The sequence below is a fragment of the Eublepharis macularius genome, chromosome 8, assembly GCF_028583425.1.
Source record: "Eublepharis macularius isolate TG4126 chromosome 8, MPM_Emac_v1.0, whole genome shotgun sequence".
NCBI lineage: Eukaryota > Metazoa > Chordata > Lepidosauria > Squamata > Eublepharidae > Eublepharis > Eublepharis macularius.
The window spans coordinates 80,538,814-80,555,601 of NC_072797.1; the positions used below are offsets into that span (position 1 = coordinate 80,538,814).

Consider the following 16,788-nt stretch of genomic DNA (forward strand, 5'->3'; position numbering starts at 1 on the left):
CTCCTGATAATGAGATAACCATTCATAGTCCCTATTCAGTCCCAGCTTGACAGAGTCAAATTTACAATTCCAATTCAGCAGCTTCCCGTTGGATTTTGTTTTTGAAAGGTTTCTGTTGGACTACAGTGACTAAGTCTTAAGACGGAATGTCCTGGTAGATTGAAGTGTTCTCCCACTGGTTTCTGGAAGTTGCCATTTCTAATGTCAGATTTGTGTCCATTTATTCTTTTGCGTAGAGGTTGGCTGGTTTGTTCAATGTACAGAGCAGATGGACATTGTTGGCACAATGCCTCCTGAGTAGATATAAATGACCTGCCAACATCTTTTCCACACTGTGACACTGAGAGATCTCTGTCTTTTGGTGCTACACCTCTGAAGATGCCAGCCACAGCTGCTGGCGAAACGTCAGGAACTACAATGCCAAGACCATGGCAATACAGCCCGGAAAACCCACAACAACCATCATTCTCCGGCCGTGAAAGCCTTCGACAATACAAATCTGGACAACCCTGGGTTGTTCTGAATTAGCTACTATCCTGTAACCATCTCTGCTGAGCAGGGGCTGCCATGAAGGAGGGGAAGGGCCCACCTTGATACCCTTTAACATTCCCTCATAACACCTTCACAGATGGTAAACCTAGCTGCCACCATCAAGGTTTTAATTTATAGGAAGGGGAACACCTTGGCTTTCCTCCCTCCCTCAGTTTTGTATAAGAAGGATCCTACTTTCCTAGCTCCTTCAGTGTACTGCATAGCAGACCACAGGTTAGACAAGCTCCACAGTCCCTGAAGTTGCTCCTCACAGACTACTCATCACAATGAAGTAAGGAGAAAAACAAGAGTTTATTAGGAGATAAAAAGAAGTAAAAATCAGGGCAGTTTAATGTAAAGAAATCTTCAAGGAGTTCAGTGCAATTTAGGCATATCTTAATACAATGTAAGTTGAGATAAAGAGATCTCACAAAATATAATCATTGACACATTGCCCATGCTCTCCATGAAGGGGATAAGAAACCAAATCCAATTTTTACTTGTCTAAACAAACCTCCAGGAACCAAACTAAACCAGCTGCTTCTTTCCAGCTGTCATCAGTATTTTGTGGCCACAGAATCTTCTCTGGTTCAGCACCTACTTGTGACATACCCAAAGCCTGACTGAATGGTTATACCATTCTAAACTTGATCCAGTGCAAAGATAGCTAAGTCTGAATTAAATAAATACAGTTGCATCAGCTGAACTCTGACTGAAGTCAGATAGATCCTTATGAACCTCTGTCTACCTGGGTGTAAATAAAGGGCTGATAATGTGACAGCTACTGGAATTTAGAATCTAGAATGACATATGGGTGGCATCTCATTGGAGAATGTAAATCTTCTGGCCTTTAAGCTGCACTGAGAATAATATGAATGTGGCGATGCCCACAGCAGTTTCTAATTTATATTTAGTCAAGCATTGTCCCTGCTTATTTTTATCCAATAGAGATTTCAAAATTATATCTCTGTATTGAAAACAGACTTTTTTTTTTTATTGTGACAGGTTGGCATGGAGTGGATTGCTCTATAAACTGCCCTAGTGGAACATGGGGTCTTGGTTGTAATTTAACTTGCCAGTGCCTTAATGGAGGAGCTTGCAACACTCTGGATGGAACTTGTACTTGTGCTCCAGGATGGAGAGGAGAAAAATGTGAACATCCTTGTCAGGTAACTACACAGAATATGCTAAATGGTGGAGTTTGAGGTTGAAATGTTGTTCATGGAAATACTTGCATTGCCCTGTTGAATTCAGGATGATGTATTGTTTGAATGAAACTTCAGATGCATTTGTATCAATAGTATCACAATATGTGGAGTCAAACGTATTTGATAAGACACTACTTAGTTTTCTTCAAAATATCTTTTTCAGAATATAGTTGAGGGATTTTCTTCTCAAATCTGATTACATTCTCAGGAAATATTTCTTTTAATCTCCTCTCCTTTATGTTAAAATGCATTACAAAGATAAGTTGAAGAGTGTTATTTTTTAGTCATGTACTATGTTGTTCTGCTATATGATTGAAGGAGGGAGTTGGGAAGTTAATCCCTGAGCTGTGCTATAAAAATATAGGTCTGAATGTTAAGCAGAAGTCAGTGCATCTTATTTGAGCTATATTTCAGGTTCTTGTGTTACTGACTCTGGAATTCAGATTTTTAAAAAGTTTTTCCCTTTTGTTGTAGAAGTGGAAGTTGAAAATATGCCCTAACATATATTTATATGGTTACCAAATCCTTTCCTTGAATGTGTAAATGATGGTTGTACTTAAGTTTGTGATAGGAATAACATTCCAATCATGGTATTGGATACTGAAGCTAGGTCTATAGCCAAGAGTGTGTGTGGGTGGGAGGCACACTGTTGCTCTATGGTCTCCTCTGTAGAAAGCATTCTACATTTTGACCTAAAATTTCTTAGGCTTTCCTATGTGAAGATTATATTTGAATATTTAGGAATAGAGATGGGCACAAACAGAAAAAAAAATCCGAACATGATGTTCGTTGTCATTCACGAACAGGGACTCACGAACAACCACAAACATGGCCCCCCCGCAACATGCTCATGGTTGGCTGTTCGTGGGGGTCAGCAGGCTCTCCTCCAGCCATCATCCAAGTCAAGATCCCTACTGCACCACTCCCAGAAACATGACCTAAGCAGACACCAAGAAATGTACCAATAATAAATAATAGCTTGGCCCCAGAGCCTGGCAGCAGCCCTGGAACTTGAAGGGGTAGATCCCTACCGCACCAATCCCAGAAACCTTACCTGAGCAGGCAGCAGGAAAGGTACCAATAATAAATAATAGCTTGGCCCCAGAGCCTGGCAGCAGCTCTGGAACTTGAAGAGGTAGATCCCTATCCCACCATACACAAAGAAAATTCAAGCTCCAGTGCACTCTATCAAAATGCCAAAAGCAACTGTCTCTCTCCCTCTCCACTGTCTGCAAAGTCAGAGCTGGGAGTCCCCCTGCAACGTCAGAGCTGGGAGCCCCCCTCCCCCCTGCTCTTTGCTCCCTTGTTGTAACAAATTTGGAGCTCCACACTTGAAAGGAAGACATGCCTGTCAAGCTAAATTGGGCTTAGATTGGGGTTTCCAGGGCAACAGCAGGAGTTCAGACAGAGTTCAGAAATCCCTGCCTAAATTGCCAAGGGAATTGATTGCAGGTGCCAGACTGTCTGGCTTAACGAACAGCAAGGAACAAGGCTTGCAACAACCAGCTATTCGTTTAGAATGAGGCCTCACGAACACCTTGTTCGCGAACAGCAGATTAGGCTGTTCGTGGCTTTTTTTTGTTGATATTGCTGTTCATGCCCATCTCTATTTATGAATACTTTCTATGTGAATAGTATATATCTGAATGTTTGAATTAGTAAATATTTGTTTCCATGAACAAATACTTCACTTTTTCTTATTTCAGAGGTTGTTGTTGATTACCATTGTTTCACGTGTATTTATGATAAACAGACTGTTAAATTGCAAGGAAATTGAAACCATATAGCAGAAGGTTTTTTGAAAGGCTTTTCACTAAAGAGTTAAAAGACAAAATTCCTGTGTTGCCTTAGAGTCTCTCTACATGAGACACGTCATGAAGAACACATGTCAGGAGATGCAATATTAGCTTGGCAGGGTAGTTTAAAAAGACAGAAATGTGAAATTGATAGAGCCTTTGGGAGGTGAAGCTGAAATTAGCCAACCCACTGAGGAGTGATCTCCACCATCTCTTTCTTTTTAAACTATGCTTCCTGGCTAATATTGCGTCTCCCTACACTTGACGAATATGCGACAGCTAACAGGACTTTAATGATTTTGTTGTTCTTAATGCCTGTTTATGACTAGGGGTGTGCACCTGGGAAATATTCAGTTAAAGATTCAGAATAACCCAAAACCCGGTTGGGGTTATTGGAATCGCTTCAGTATTCTTTGTAATGATTCGGAGCATACTGAAGTGAGACCCCCACCTCCCCCCTAAGCCCCCTTCCCCCAACCCCACTTACCTTTCCTGAAGGCCGGCGCAGGCGTCTCCACTGACGCAGCAGCCAATAGGGCGACGGGGAAGGCCACAGCTGGTGCCTCCGCTGCCCGTGCTGCTGCTTCGGTCACCGTGGCAGCCAGCAGGGTGGCGAGGAAGGCCGCAGCCAGCACCTCTGCTGCCCACGCCGTTGCTTTGACCACCATGGCAGCCAGTAGGGTGACAGGGAAGGCCACAGCTGGTGCCTCCACTGCCCGCACCGGCGCTTCCGCCGCCGCCAGGATGTTCCAGATAAATGGGGTGTTGGTTGGAGGGAGCCCTTTAAAAAGGCCCCAAAGCTTCCCGAAGCAACCCGAATCGCTTCGGGAAGGTTTGATTTGGTATTTCCGAATCAGGGCCATCATACTGGCCCTGATTTTGGAAATACTGAATTTTTACCAATCAGGCCTGGTTCTGGTTTTTCCCCGAAGCCGAGAACCTGAAGCGCGCACCCCTATTTATGACTGCAAAATTGGATGGATAGAGATGTGGTGGTAGAAGTAACTGGCTGGCTGCACTACATGTGGCTGTTGGACTACATTCTGCATGATGCGTTTCAAGTTGAACAGACTTACTTTATGGTTCTAGGAGGACACATTCATCCCATGCATGCACGTCATTAGTTTCCCATCAGTTGATGATGTATATGATCTCCTCTCAGTTATGTCACAGTTATTGAATGATATTACAGTTATTAAGTGAAATGAATATGAGCTAGAAATGATAGTGGCATAAAGCTTTGTAGGTTGTTGCCCGCTTTATCAAATTCAAGAGCGTATGATGTTTGTATGTCATCTTTATGCACACATTTATTTTTAAAATTACAAATGTCTGAAATTGTTGAGGACTTTTTTAACCAAAGCGGTAAAAACATTATCCATTTACACGTATCTTTTCAAATATCTGTGATCTGTATTTTTATACACTGCCACTTTGGTAGGAATTAAACTACTGCTGCTTCTCAATGTTGAAAACACATAGGTGGCTGTGCCATGTTCTTTTGCATTGAATAAATAGATAAGAGAGATAACTGTTGTTTGAAAAGGACCCTGTATCCAGATAGACTAAAGTAATTAATTTCATTTCTGGGGGACTATGTATTTTTATTACTTACCACTGTTTTCGTTATGGTACTTAAAGCATTGTTAGATTTTACTAGAATTATTTAACTGCAAATTAGTCTAGGTCATATATGAATCATATGGTAGAGCATGCTTATTGGTAATGCCAGGCATACTTAGTGTAAATTACTAAATAAGGGTGTACCAAAGCTGAAGTTATCCATGGAAATCACTGTTTTGAATCAATACCCTGATTTTCCAGAACAGTAACACAAATCCAAATCCATCTTTTTTCTAGTTCTGATGCTTACCAGCAACACAGCACGATCAGCACATTTCCCCCTACGGATTTCATAAAAACATAGAAACTGGAAGGGATCCCAAGGGACATTTAGTCCAACCCCCCTGTACAATACAGGAAATTCATAGCTCCCCATAATAATAATAATAATAATAATAATAATAATAATAATAATAATAATAATAATAATAATAATAATAATAATAATAATAATAATTCGATTTATATACTGCCCTTCAGGACAACATAATGCCCACTCAGAGCAGCTTAGAAAGTATGTTATTATTATCCCCCACAACAAACTGGCTGAACCGGTCTCTCAGTGTCCCCTGCTGTATACCCAGAAGAAGGCAAAAAACCTCCAGGATCCCCTATCAGACCCTTGCAAGAAAGGAGTACAGAACACTCCCAGCCAATCCCAAGCTACAGAGAGCTGCCCTTGTCTCCCCTCCCTTTGTGTGTTGGAGTTTTCTTTCCCTCTGAAAGTAAAAAGCCTGGACTTGTTCAGGGGTCCATAGAATTTAAATCCTTTAGCCAATTTGCTTGAAATCTAGGGGTTCTTTGGTGGACAGGCAGAAGAAGTTTCCCTGCAATTTTGGTGACATTTTGTTGAAAAACGACTCAAGCCTTCCCCCCTCCCCCTCCAAAAAACCCCCATAGGGAATGATAGCAAAAATGCTGATCTCAATCCTTCCTTGTTTAAGTGTGGCAATGGTTAGTTTTCAGCAGAAAGTTAAAAGTTTTTGACTGGCACTGTAAGCGTAGGAAAAATAAATAAATGCAGGGGGGTGGGGTTTCGCTGGTCTAAGCTCTCCTGCTAGGCTGCCGCCATTTTAGAAATCAATAAGTGTGGCTGCACAGAGAGAGACCTGTTTTGGGCATCTGTAAAATTAATTACCTTTCTTCAGTCTGAACAAATCTGCTTGAAATTAAGAAGTTATTGAGATTAGAAAGAAGATTGTGCTCTGTGGAAATTTAGTGCCATTATCTTTATAAACGGCTTCCCCAGACACTTGAAAAGATTTCCCATAGAAAGTAATGGTCCTAAATGGGGGAAAAAACCATAGATTTGACTCCCCCAAACTGGTAATATCCTACCTGGAAATAACCAATCATGGTAAAATTTCCTCCCCAAAGTCCAGATCAGAAATTATAATGAAAATTTTCTCAGTGCACACCTCTACTGATAAACACTCAGTTGGCTAAAGATAAATACATGGGTTGTGTGCTGTGACTTCATTCTGTTGATGGCTGAGCTTTCTGCTAAAGGAAAGCACAAACATCAGCAGAATGGAATCATATAGTGTAACTTCGTGCTATTGGCTTGGATCATAAGCTGTATTTCCAGTTGTGCCTATCTTTGTCTAATAGCTACAGTGTGGTGCAGTAGTTAAGAGTGTCAGATAGTTTTTGGAGACTACATGTTCAAATCTCCACTCTGCCATGGAAGCTTTCTGAGTGACCTTGGGCCAGCCACACACTCTCAGCCTAACATGCTTCACAATGTTGTTGTAAGGATAAAGTAGAGCAGAGGAGAAGAATGTAAGCCCCTTTGGGTCCCCACTGGAGAGAAAGGCAGGGAATGAATGAATGAATGAATGAATATAATGGAGACAGTCTTCTGCTGTGTAGTGCTTTCCCCTCCTGCTCATTCTCTACACTTATCATCATCAAACCCAAGTATTTCTTTGCAGTCCTAGAAGTTGCTGGCAATTTTGTACAGGCTGGCTGAAAAAGATCTAGAATACTAGATAATACTTATATCATTCCTGTAATTTCCTTCTGTCTCATGAATTCTGTAAGCAGGAGCCTACAGTCCATGGAATACATAATATTAGTTGCTAAGCTCCGCCCCTTCCCAGAACCCGGATGGAGAGGGAGGGAGTCTGCCTCCTTCTCCGTCCGAGGGCTCCAACTGCCGGCTCCCAGCTTACGCGGCGAGCCGCGGCTGGGAGAGCCGAATTGCTGCAGGATTAACTCTGGTGACCACCAAAGTGGCCTCAGGGCATCTACTGCTCATTGAAATATGCTGGTTTTGTGAGCAAAAGCTCATAGTTCTAGAAAAATGCATTCTGCACTGGACATCTTGGAATGCCCCTGCAGCATTGCAGTGTAAACAGAAGCAAAGCTTAGGCTCTAAGCCATTATTAGTGATTCTTCCAGGAAAGTCAACTCATTTTGCCTACATGCTCCTTAGCTGTGTAATTGTCACACTTTACTAAATAATTTCAGTATGTAACATTGCTATCATCATTGATCACAGATTATTATTTCTATCCTATCAAGAAGTTCCACAGTAATCTGAAGCATTAAAGCTACAGTCCTAAAGACACTTTTCTCAGAGTAAGCCCCATTGAATAACATGGGATTTGGGTATGAGTAGACCTATGTAGGATTTCTCCCTAATATTTCATCTTATTTTCTGGCAGGATGGCAGTTATGGGTTGGATTGTGCTGAGCGCTGTGACTGCAGCCATGCAGATGGCTGTCACCCAACTACTGGCTACTGTCGCTGCCTCCCTGGATGGTCAGGTAAATGAGAAATTAGTGAAGGTAATAAGAAGGCAACCTTCTATGATTCATTTATGTCTCACCTTTCTGTTAAAAGAGAACACTCAAGACAGCTAACAATAAAATATCCTAATAAAATATCAACATCAAGATGTCTATTATAATTAATAAAAGAGGAATTGTTTGCATCTCCTTTTGAGGACATACATTTCATTAAAAATTGAAAACAAAGAAGATGCCAAATGGCCACCTCAGTTCCAAAGCTGTATCGTCTAAATGAGTCACGAGCTTAGAGAAGAATTTTAAACCTATTTGAAACACAAAAAAGGGGGGAACATGTCAGTGAAGTCTAGACATACCATATGACATGAACAAGATAGTTTTCTGGTGTTGGGTGTCTGAAAAAATCCCCACCCACATGTGTTAGTATTGTCAACCATACTCACCCACTGTAATTTGTGAATGTGAACTTTGATGCAACATAATATTAAGGGCAAGCTCTTAAAATAGAGCACTAGATTTGCCGTGTTGTAATATTATTCAGAGCATGGAGCTAGTTGGCTAGTTATGGTTAGTATGTCTCATGCTGTAACTTAACTAGGAAAGCAGAAAGAAATGTTGATAAATGAATGGAATGTGGTGTTTGAAGTAAATAGGATGACAAAAAATGAAGAGCATATTAAAAAAGGACTCTTAAAGGAATTTGGAAATCAAATAACAATTGATGAAATTGATTTTATAGTTAGAAAAATAATAATTCTTCCTTCTGCCACCAGTCAGTGAAAGATTTGCTGCTCAGCTGCTGTAGCATAGTGGTGAAGTGGTTGGACTGTGAATCAACACTCTGCTGGTTCAACTCCCACTACTGCCATGAGCTCTGCAGGTGGCCTTGGGTGTGCCACTCTGCTCAGCTCCAGATCTCCAGCTGTATTGTGGAGATAATGATACCACTGACTTTGTTCACTGCTATGAGTGGGCACTAATCTGTCCAGAAAGGTGGTATATAAGCACTCATTATTATTTTTGTTGTTTCTTATACCCAGTTTTTTTCTCTGACTATGCCACTGTGCTTAAGAAACAATAAATGTAACATGTAATAGAAGCCAGAAAAATGCTATGAAAAAGAAATCAAGCTGTAATGATGGGCATGTCGGGACCAAACTAGATGTCTTTTTTTAACAAGTTGTAACAACTCTCATTCCCCTCAGTCAGATTGCAGTTGTTGGAAACTAATTTCCCAAGCACTGCAGGGACCCAATTCAGACTGGGACTGTGGCATGGGGGGAACTGACTTCAGCCTCCCCCCCCCCCCGGGATGTTTTCATAACTCAAATGGCACTCTGGAGCATGCATGTGCACTGTGAGCTGCACATGCAGCTTCTCCAGAGGGGCACATAATGCCCCTTGAGGCCATTTCAGGTCAATAAAAGGTGCAGGGAGGAGACTGAAACCCCATCACATCCCAAGCCATGTTCCTGATCCAAATCAAGCTCCTATGCCACTTGGGAAATTAGTACCCAGCAGGTGCCATCTAACTGAGGGAATGAGAGTCAAGTCAAACTCCAGCTTTGCATTATAAAACATACCTAGTTTGACCCTAAGAATCCACACAGATGAGAAGTTACTACAGTTTCAGTCCTAGTCTCAGTAACCAAGGGGGTCCCATTGAATTCACTAGGAATTACTTCTAAGTAAAAAATACTTCTTGCTACACTGCAAGATGCAATGGTAAAGGAAAGGCTAGAATCCAGAGGCTGAGTGAGCTGGAACATTATATTCTGGGAACTATATACAGAAAGAGAAAACACAGTGGCTATTGGGAAGGTGCCTGAGCAACTTGAGTAAATTTCTTGCCACACGTTTTCATGCATTCATTTTGCTAACTGCATGGACGAAACTATCAACACAATGAAATCTGTATCTAGGGCTTTCACATTGCAGCATAGGCTGTCAGAGTACAGATATCTCGACAGTAATAGGAGCACAGTTATATAGCCTTACAGGTTTGGATTCTAAGAGGACAGAAGAAAGTGAAAGCCCTCACTGTTAATTAGGTGCAATTTTTAAAAACCTGTTAATATTCAATAGTGCCTGGTTTTTCAAGATTAGAGAACTGTTTCATGGCATAGTGGGATTTGAATCTAGATCTCCCAGTTCCTGGTCTGACCTGCTGACCACTATACCCCACTAGTTTTTCTTTCATGAGCCCCTTTCAGGGGGATTCCAGAATAAAAAACCACCAACTCTTACATGAAATAGACCACCCATCATTAAAATTATTACCCAGTTCTAGGGGTGTGCACCCTGAAAAGATTTGGGTTTTCTGCTTTGGGTTTACCCCTCACTGGAGGAGGGGGAGGAGGCCGCGAGCCCATAGGCCAGCGAAGAAGGCCGGAGCCACTGCTGCTGGGCCGTGGCCACCACCACCCCAGCAGCAGATCCAAGGTAAGTGGGGGGCTGGGGCTGGGCTGGGGTTTGTGGGGTTTGGGCCATTTAAATGGCCCTGCTGCTTGCAAGTGGCAGGGCCCTTTAAACTATCGGCTGGCAGGTGGTGGGGGGAAGCTTCGGGGCAACTTTAAAGGGCCCCTTTCCTGCCATTTGCAAGTGGCAGGCCCCTTTAAACTATCAGCTGGCAGGCAACAGGGGGGATCCCCCTGCCAGCTGATAGTTCAGAGGGCCCTGCTGCTTGCAAGCAGCAGGAAAGGGCCCTTTAAACTATCAGCTGTCAGGCCGCAGGGGGGGGGATCCCCCCCACTGCCTGCCAGCTGATAGTTTAAAGGGACCTGTCGCTTGCAAATGGCAGGAAAGGGGCCCTTTAAAGTTGCCCCGAAGCTTCCCGAAGCAACCCGAATGCTTCGGGAAGTCTCATCACTTCCAAAAGCAGCCATATTTTTGTGTGTTTAGAAGTTCAGCAGACCTGAGCTCTGGTTGACAAGGCTTTTCCATTAAACCATTATGAAAGGCACAAGTTTTTAAGGAATGGTTTGAGATATGTTGCAGGTCATAGCACATTAATCCTTTACTGTGCTGTGACATTTCATGGAAGATGGCATGGCTTACTGATAACTTAACTGTCATTGTAAAAGACTTAAAATTTGTGTTATGTCTCCAGTTATGAATGATTGTTCTTGTACCCCTTCCCTTATAGGAGGAAGGGGTGGAGTTTGCCATAGACTGTGGAAAGGGAGAGCCAGTCAGCCAGGAGTGCCATGTCTTGGAACACAGTGCCGGGGGGGTCTATTTTAGGCCTCATCTTCTGTATTTTTAGACCTCATCTTCACACACAGCCCTCTGCCTGTGATACTCCATTTTGCTTCTCTTTAATATTATCCTTCCCTAAGTCCTCATTATACAAGACACGTGATGCAAGTCATGTACGGGTCCCTTCTAGTCACATATTGTGCTTGAGGACTGATTCTGATCATGAGCATTACATGGCAGGAGAAGGGGCTTCAGCCTTCCCTCCTATGCCATATTTGTGAGCAAAAATGGGGAGGGGTGTTCTTTCCCCCCTCGTATCATGGGATCATATTTAGTATGCGCATGGTTGTTTCACTTTGTTGCCATGCCCGTGTTGCTCTGCTTAAGAATAATCCCTTGAATGTCTGTTATTTTCCCCTGAAGGATATACCTGTATTCACTTGAGATTGTAAGAGTTTTTGAATGTACAACATTTTTGAGGCCTGAAAGAACACACTCAAAACCAAAAATAGTTTAATTATATTAATAACTGTTGCAAGTTTCTGTGAGCGTATAACAGAAAATCCCACATAAAGTAAATATTGTGAACAAAATTAATGGCAGTAATAACTTTTTTCTTAGTGTAGTAAATAATAGATTCTTTACTTCATTTGTCCTCTTCCTTTCTCACTGAGACTCGAGGAGGATTACAGAATTATAAAAGACAATGCAAGGAAACAGTATAGTACATACAATGAACAGTGCAATAAAACTGGATCACACTAATAAAGGAGCAATGAAATAGAAACAGTGTAATAAATGGCATAAACTGGATTGTATAGAAAACCAAGACCTTTATCTAACAGTTATGGAACCCTGAACTACAGACAGTGAAATACATCCAGTAAGCAATGCAGCAAAAAAGGTGGAGGAAAAGGTTGCTCAACAATTTCTCATGCAATTAAAAGGAAAACTTTAATACCTAAATTAAAAGTTGTTCTCTTGAATAGTTCAATTTTATGCATTTTTAAAAACTATGTTGGGAGCCTTTCTTGCCTTGTCAGGCAGACCATTCCATAAGGTGAGGGCCATAGCAGAGAAAACTTGTATGGTCCACTTTTGTTTGTACACCTTTGCTGGGTAGTATTTTCAGGAGACTTTGGTCAGATGTGGAAAGTAGTCTCAACATATTGGGGGAGGGGCTTTATAGATAAGTGGGTCCTAGGCCATGAAGGAATATGTAGGTAATAACTAGTACCTTGAACTGGACCCTGAACTAATCAATAATCAATGGAACAACTGCAAAATAGGTGTAATATGCATACTTCACCTATCTCCCACTAGTAAATGAGCTGTGGCATTCTGCACCAGCTGAGGTGTGGCTCCTCCCCTTTGTCCATTGCAGGCACTACCATTGGACCTTTGTCAACCAGTTGCTCATCTCAAACAGTGGACCCCAACTACTGGCCCTTGCACCCAGCTTCATGATTGCTGACTGTTTTTCAGCTAGAGTCAGACCTCACTGCTTAGGTGCCAGCCAGCCTCCCTCATGAGCAGGCAGGTAAAGGCGGCAGCAGCCACAGCCATGTCCTCCTCCTCCAGTTGGCCACATCCCCCATCTGCTGTCATCACCTAGCCAACAGTTTGTTTGCTTAGGACAGAGGAAGACTGGCAGTTGGTAACAGGAAGTAGGGCTTAAAGGGCTGCCCTTCTTGCTGTGGGTGGCGAAGGGCTCATCATTTGTGGGGGCAGGGAGGATCTGGTAGCCTACCAAGAGGTGTTTTGTCAAAGACTTTGCAGGATTGGGAACTGGCCCAGCCTTTTTTCTGGAGAGGCTGATGGCAAGGGGCTTGGGATGCATAACAGCAGTGCTAGTTGATTATTGCATTTATATCCTGACTGTCTTCAATTATGAAATTCAAGGTGATGTATATAAGGTTCTTGGGAGATCTCCTGTCCAGACACTGACCAGTCCCAAACCTGTTTACTTAAACAAACTGGCTCCATTCTGTGTGTTCCAATACTATCCTGGATAATAGAGTGCAGAGCTGGGTCCTCTTATGACATCTCTGAGACTGTTAATGAACCACAGTCATAGTGTAACTTTACTATCAGATTGTTAAAATACTAAAATCATTTTTACATATATTGTAACTGCAGAGATGAAAACAACACTGATACCCTCAAAGGATTATTTATTTCATACACACAATTACTGATGCTGCAGGAATGCTGATTTAGATGTGAGGCCCTTTGGCATAGTGCTTGAAGTATTAAATGCATGAGGATTCAGCTGCTTAGCTAAAGTTTATCATGACCATTTAGCTATTGCCTAGCAACTTGTGAGGCCATCAAAGAGTTCTTTATCCATTCTCCTGGCAAAAACATTTCCTTCCAATCTGCTTATCAAGAATGAAATTAGCATGCACGCTTATTAATAATTCCTTTGTTTCACAATTCACAGGACACATTTTAAATGTTCAACATTTACATGTAGGCACATTATACTGATTTAGCTAAAGTTGTGTTAAAAGCCTTGCATGCAAATTATCAGCACAGTACTGTGGTCTGTAGGCTTAAAATATTCATCAAAAACACAGAGAGGGTTCTCGGCATACACAAATCTCTTTTTGAAAATTGTTTTCCTTTGAGTCACATGTTAGTCTGTTTACTGTATATACTTAAACGTGCACTCAGAAGTAAGTCACATTGAGTCAAGTAGTGCTGCTTACTCTCTAGTAAGCATATATTCAGAATTGCACTGTAACATACACAGAGATTAATATAATAAGTTACATTTATTTTAATATTGAAGAAGATGAACTCACTGGGAAAAGGTTTTGCTGCATATATGCACATAAACACCTTTTTTTCCCTCTGGTGCATTTGCAGCCCCAGGAGCTGTGAGGTGAGGCAGGAGGCGTGTTGCTTATATACATAGAATGCAAACAGTTACTTACTGTAGGCACGTACAAAATGAGATTTCATTAGCATACTAAAACACACATCCATTAAAACATAGCCCTTTAAAATACGACAGACTGGACTTTTTAACATAATAAATTTTATTTTTAATAGTGTGCCTTCAGACATATAATCATAGGAGAAATAAACAGGAATAAAGAAAAAAAAAGAATTCTTTCAAGTTACTCTTAGTATGTTTTTCATTGATCCTAATGCAACCAGACTTCCCACCCTGTCATAATCAGCATCTCAAAAAACAAAAACTGTTTGCCTTCCAGTATGTATGCTTGACTTCCTACATAGAACGTTGCATTTTGAGAGTTAGTAGCCCGGTCACATATTTAAAGGTGTGACGTTCACACGGGTGTTCAGTGACATCTTATAAGAGGGCTCAGTGTCTCTCACTCAGGAACTTTATTCAGATGCAAATTTAGGTGCCTCCATTTAGATTTCAAGTTGAAAAATACTGTTCCAGCCTGTTGAGAAATAAGTTACTTTGTGTCTTGATTCAGAAAACCCAGTTAGCCAGGAAGACAAAAATCAGCTGGGAATGCCATGATGGTGTAAGAAGTCTTTTGTGTCTTGGCATTCAAATTCCATTCAAATCTGCATTCACCAAGGAAAAGTAGTCCTTTTAATGATTGATTTTTTCAAAGGTGTGAGTTAAAGATTTTGACATTCAGGTTGCAGTCCTTTGCACACTTACACAGGAGTAACTGCCATTGAATTCAGTGGCACTTACTTGAGAGTAAACAAGTATAGGGTAAGCACTATCATTGATGTTTCTTCCAATCAAAAGATCTTTCCCAAACAGGTTATTATCTCCTAATCGAGGAGGGGTTTGGGTAGGAATGTTTATTGAATGTTACATAGAGGAATTAATTGTCAGTATGATCAGACTCTCTTAATTCTTCCAAATAGTCTAGAAAATAATCACTTTGGAATGTTTTTAGAAAGCTTTTCCAGCAAAAATCCATGCCTTCTTTGCTCATTTTAAAAAGTCCAATATAAAGTGGACCTGAAGCATATTTTTCATGAAGTGCTTACAAAGCCAGTCATTCTTCTGCTGAATTTAGTCCCTTTTTCTTTAGCCAAATGATTCATTCAGTAGCTGCACTCTAATAATAGTCAATTGATAAAAGAAAGCGCTGTAGACACAATGAGGTCTGAGAGCTACAGTGGACTCTTACTGGCATTTGATGTGAAGGGAGACTTTTTAGAGGTACAAAAAAACACCCCTGAAAAAGATACCAAGAAAATTGGTTTTAATGCCTGTGGTTCTAATGTTGCTAGTTTTGTGCCTGCTTGTATACTGACATTTTGCCTACAATGTACATTCTTTTGCAATGAACACTGAATGCCCAACATCTTTAGCACAGCTAAGCATTTTGGAAAGTTCTCATGGTTTATTCCAGAACTTTTCTTGTGTTCTGCTTTTTTCGTTTGGTATGACTTAGTAGTAATCAGGTTATTAGTAAATAGAAAAGAAATCAGTTTCCTCAGTAGCCATTGCCTTGTTCCCTATTTTTAAAAAAGAAGTAAACCCAAACTGAACTTTAGTTTTTCTGGAATGATTAGAATAGAGAAACTGAAGCATAAGAACATGGAAACTGTCTTGCTGGATCAAGAACAAAGGGCCAACTAGTATGGCATTTTGTTCCTGAAAGCAGCCAGCCACATGCCTCTGGGAGTTCATTAATAGGACATGGAGGTGAAAGCTTGTTGTTTGTCCTCTGCGTCTGATACTCAGAGATATACTACACCTGAAGATTTAGCTACCATAGCTAATAGAAGAAGGCACAGTCTGTCTCCTTCAGCTAAGCTATGAAATCAAAAGAGATTTGGCTAGGAGAAAAAACACTTTGGGGAAGAATATACTGAGAGGTAAATGGGAGGGCAGGAAGCATCTCGCTTCCACAGCCCCTGTGTGTACCCCTTTTGTCGTGCTGTGCCCAAGCAAATAAGAATTAAACGAATGGATTTGCATTAATAAACGGGCTACTGTGTAGGTAAAACAGTATGTAAATTCTAGCTGGAGGAAGGGTTTTGCTCCTTTCGTGCCTCCTTTACTCTAAACATCAGATCGTACCCCATCCCAGCTATTACAATGGTTCTTCAACTGTCAAATCTACTTTGGCCCATAATCTTTCTGGCCTGAACGCTGTGATATGTGAAGCTTGTATTATTTTCAAGTGTAACAGTAATGCTGTGATCTTGCGCCTTTGTCCTTCATTTTATAGTGGCAATGTTAAATTTGCCAATTGATGTTATCTGTACATTAGTGTATGTCCTCTGGGCTTTTAATGACTGTTCTTTGTTAACTGCTCGCAGGTATGCATTGTGACAGTGTATGTGCTGAGGGACATTGGGGTCCAAACTGTTCATTGTCCTGTTTCTGTAAAAATGGAGCATCATGCTCTCCAGATGAAGGGATCTGTGAATGTGCACCTGGCTACAGAGGCACTACTTGTCAGAGAAGTAAGTTTTTCAATGACTTGTTCCTTTATTTCTTGGGTGGCTCTTAGCATAATGGCAAAGAGACTACACTGTGATCCCAGCTGCAGACTCTCAGCCCCCATCTGCAATATGGTAGCAACAATACTGGTTTACCTTACAGGGCTGTTGTAAGGATTACTGAGATAATGTGTGAAACTCTTTGAATAATATAACTGCTATACACACGCTACTAATTATTAGCTACACGCTAATAATGTGGTTATTCTGTAGTGCTGAAT

At 41.3% G+C, this 16,788-nt stretch overlaps 1 protein-coding gene across 1 annotated transcript in view; it reads left to right on the top strand.

Annotated features, from left to right (window-relative positions):
* MEGF10 (multiple EGF like domains 10) overlaps positions 1-16,788 on the top strand; it is a 222,265-nt gene that overhangs the window by 171,551 nt on the left and 33,926 nt on the right. The window contains exons 12-14 of the mRNA XM_054987352.1: positions 1,537-1,700; positions 7,828-7,930; positions 16,385-16,531. Coding sequence (XP_054843327.1) covers positions 1,537-1,700; positions 7,828-7,930; positions 16,385-16,531 — 414 coding nt within the window. The remainder of the gene's footprint in view (positions 1-1,536; positions 1,701-7,827; positions 7,931-16,384; positions 16,532-16,788) is intronic.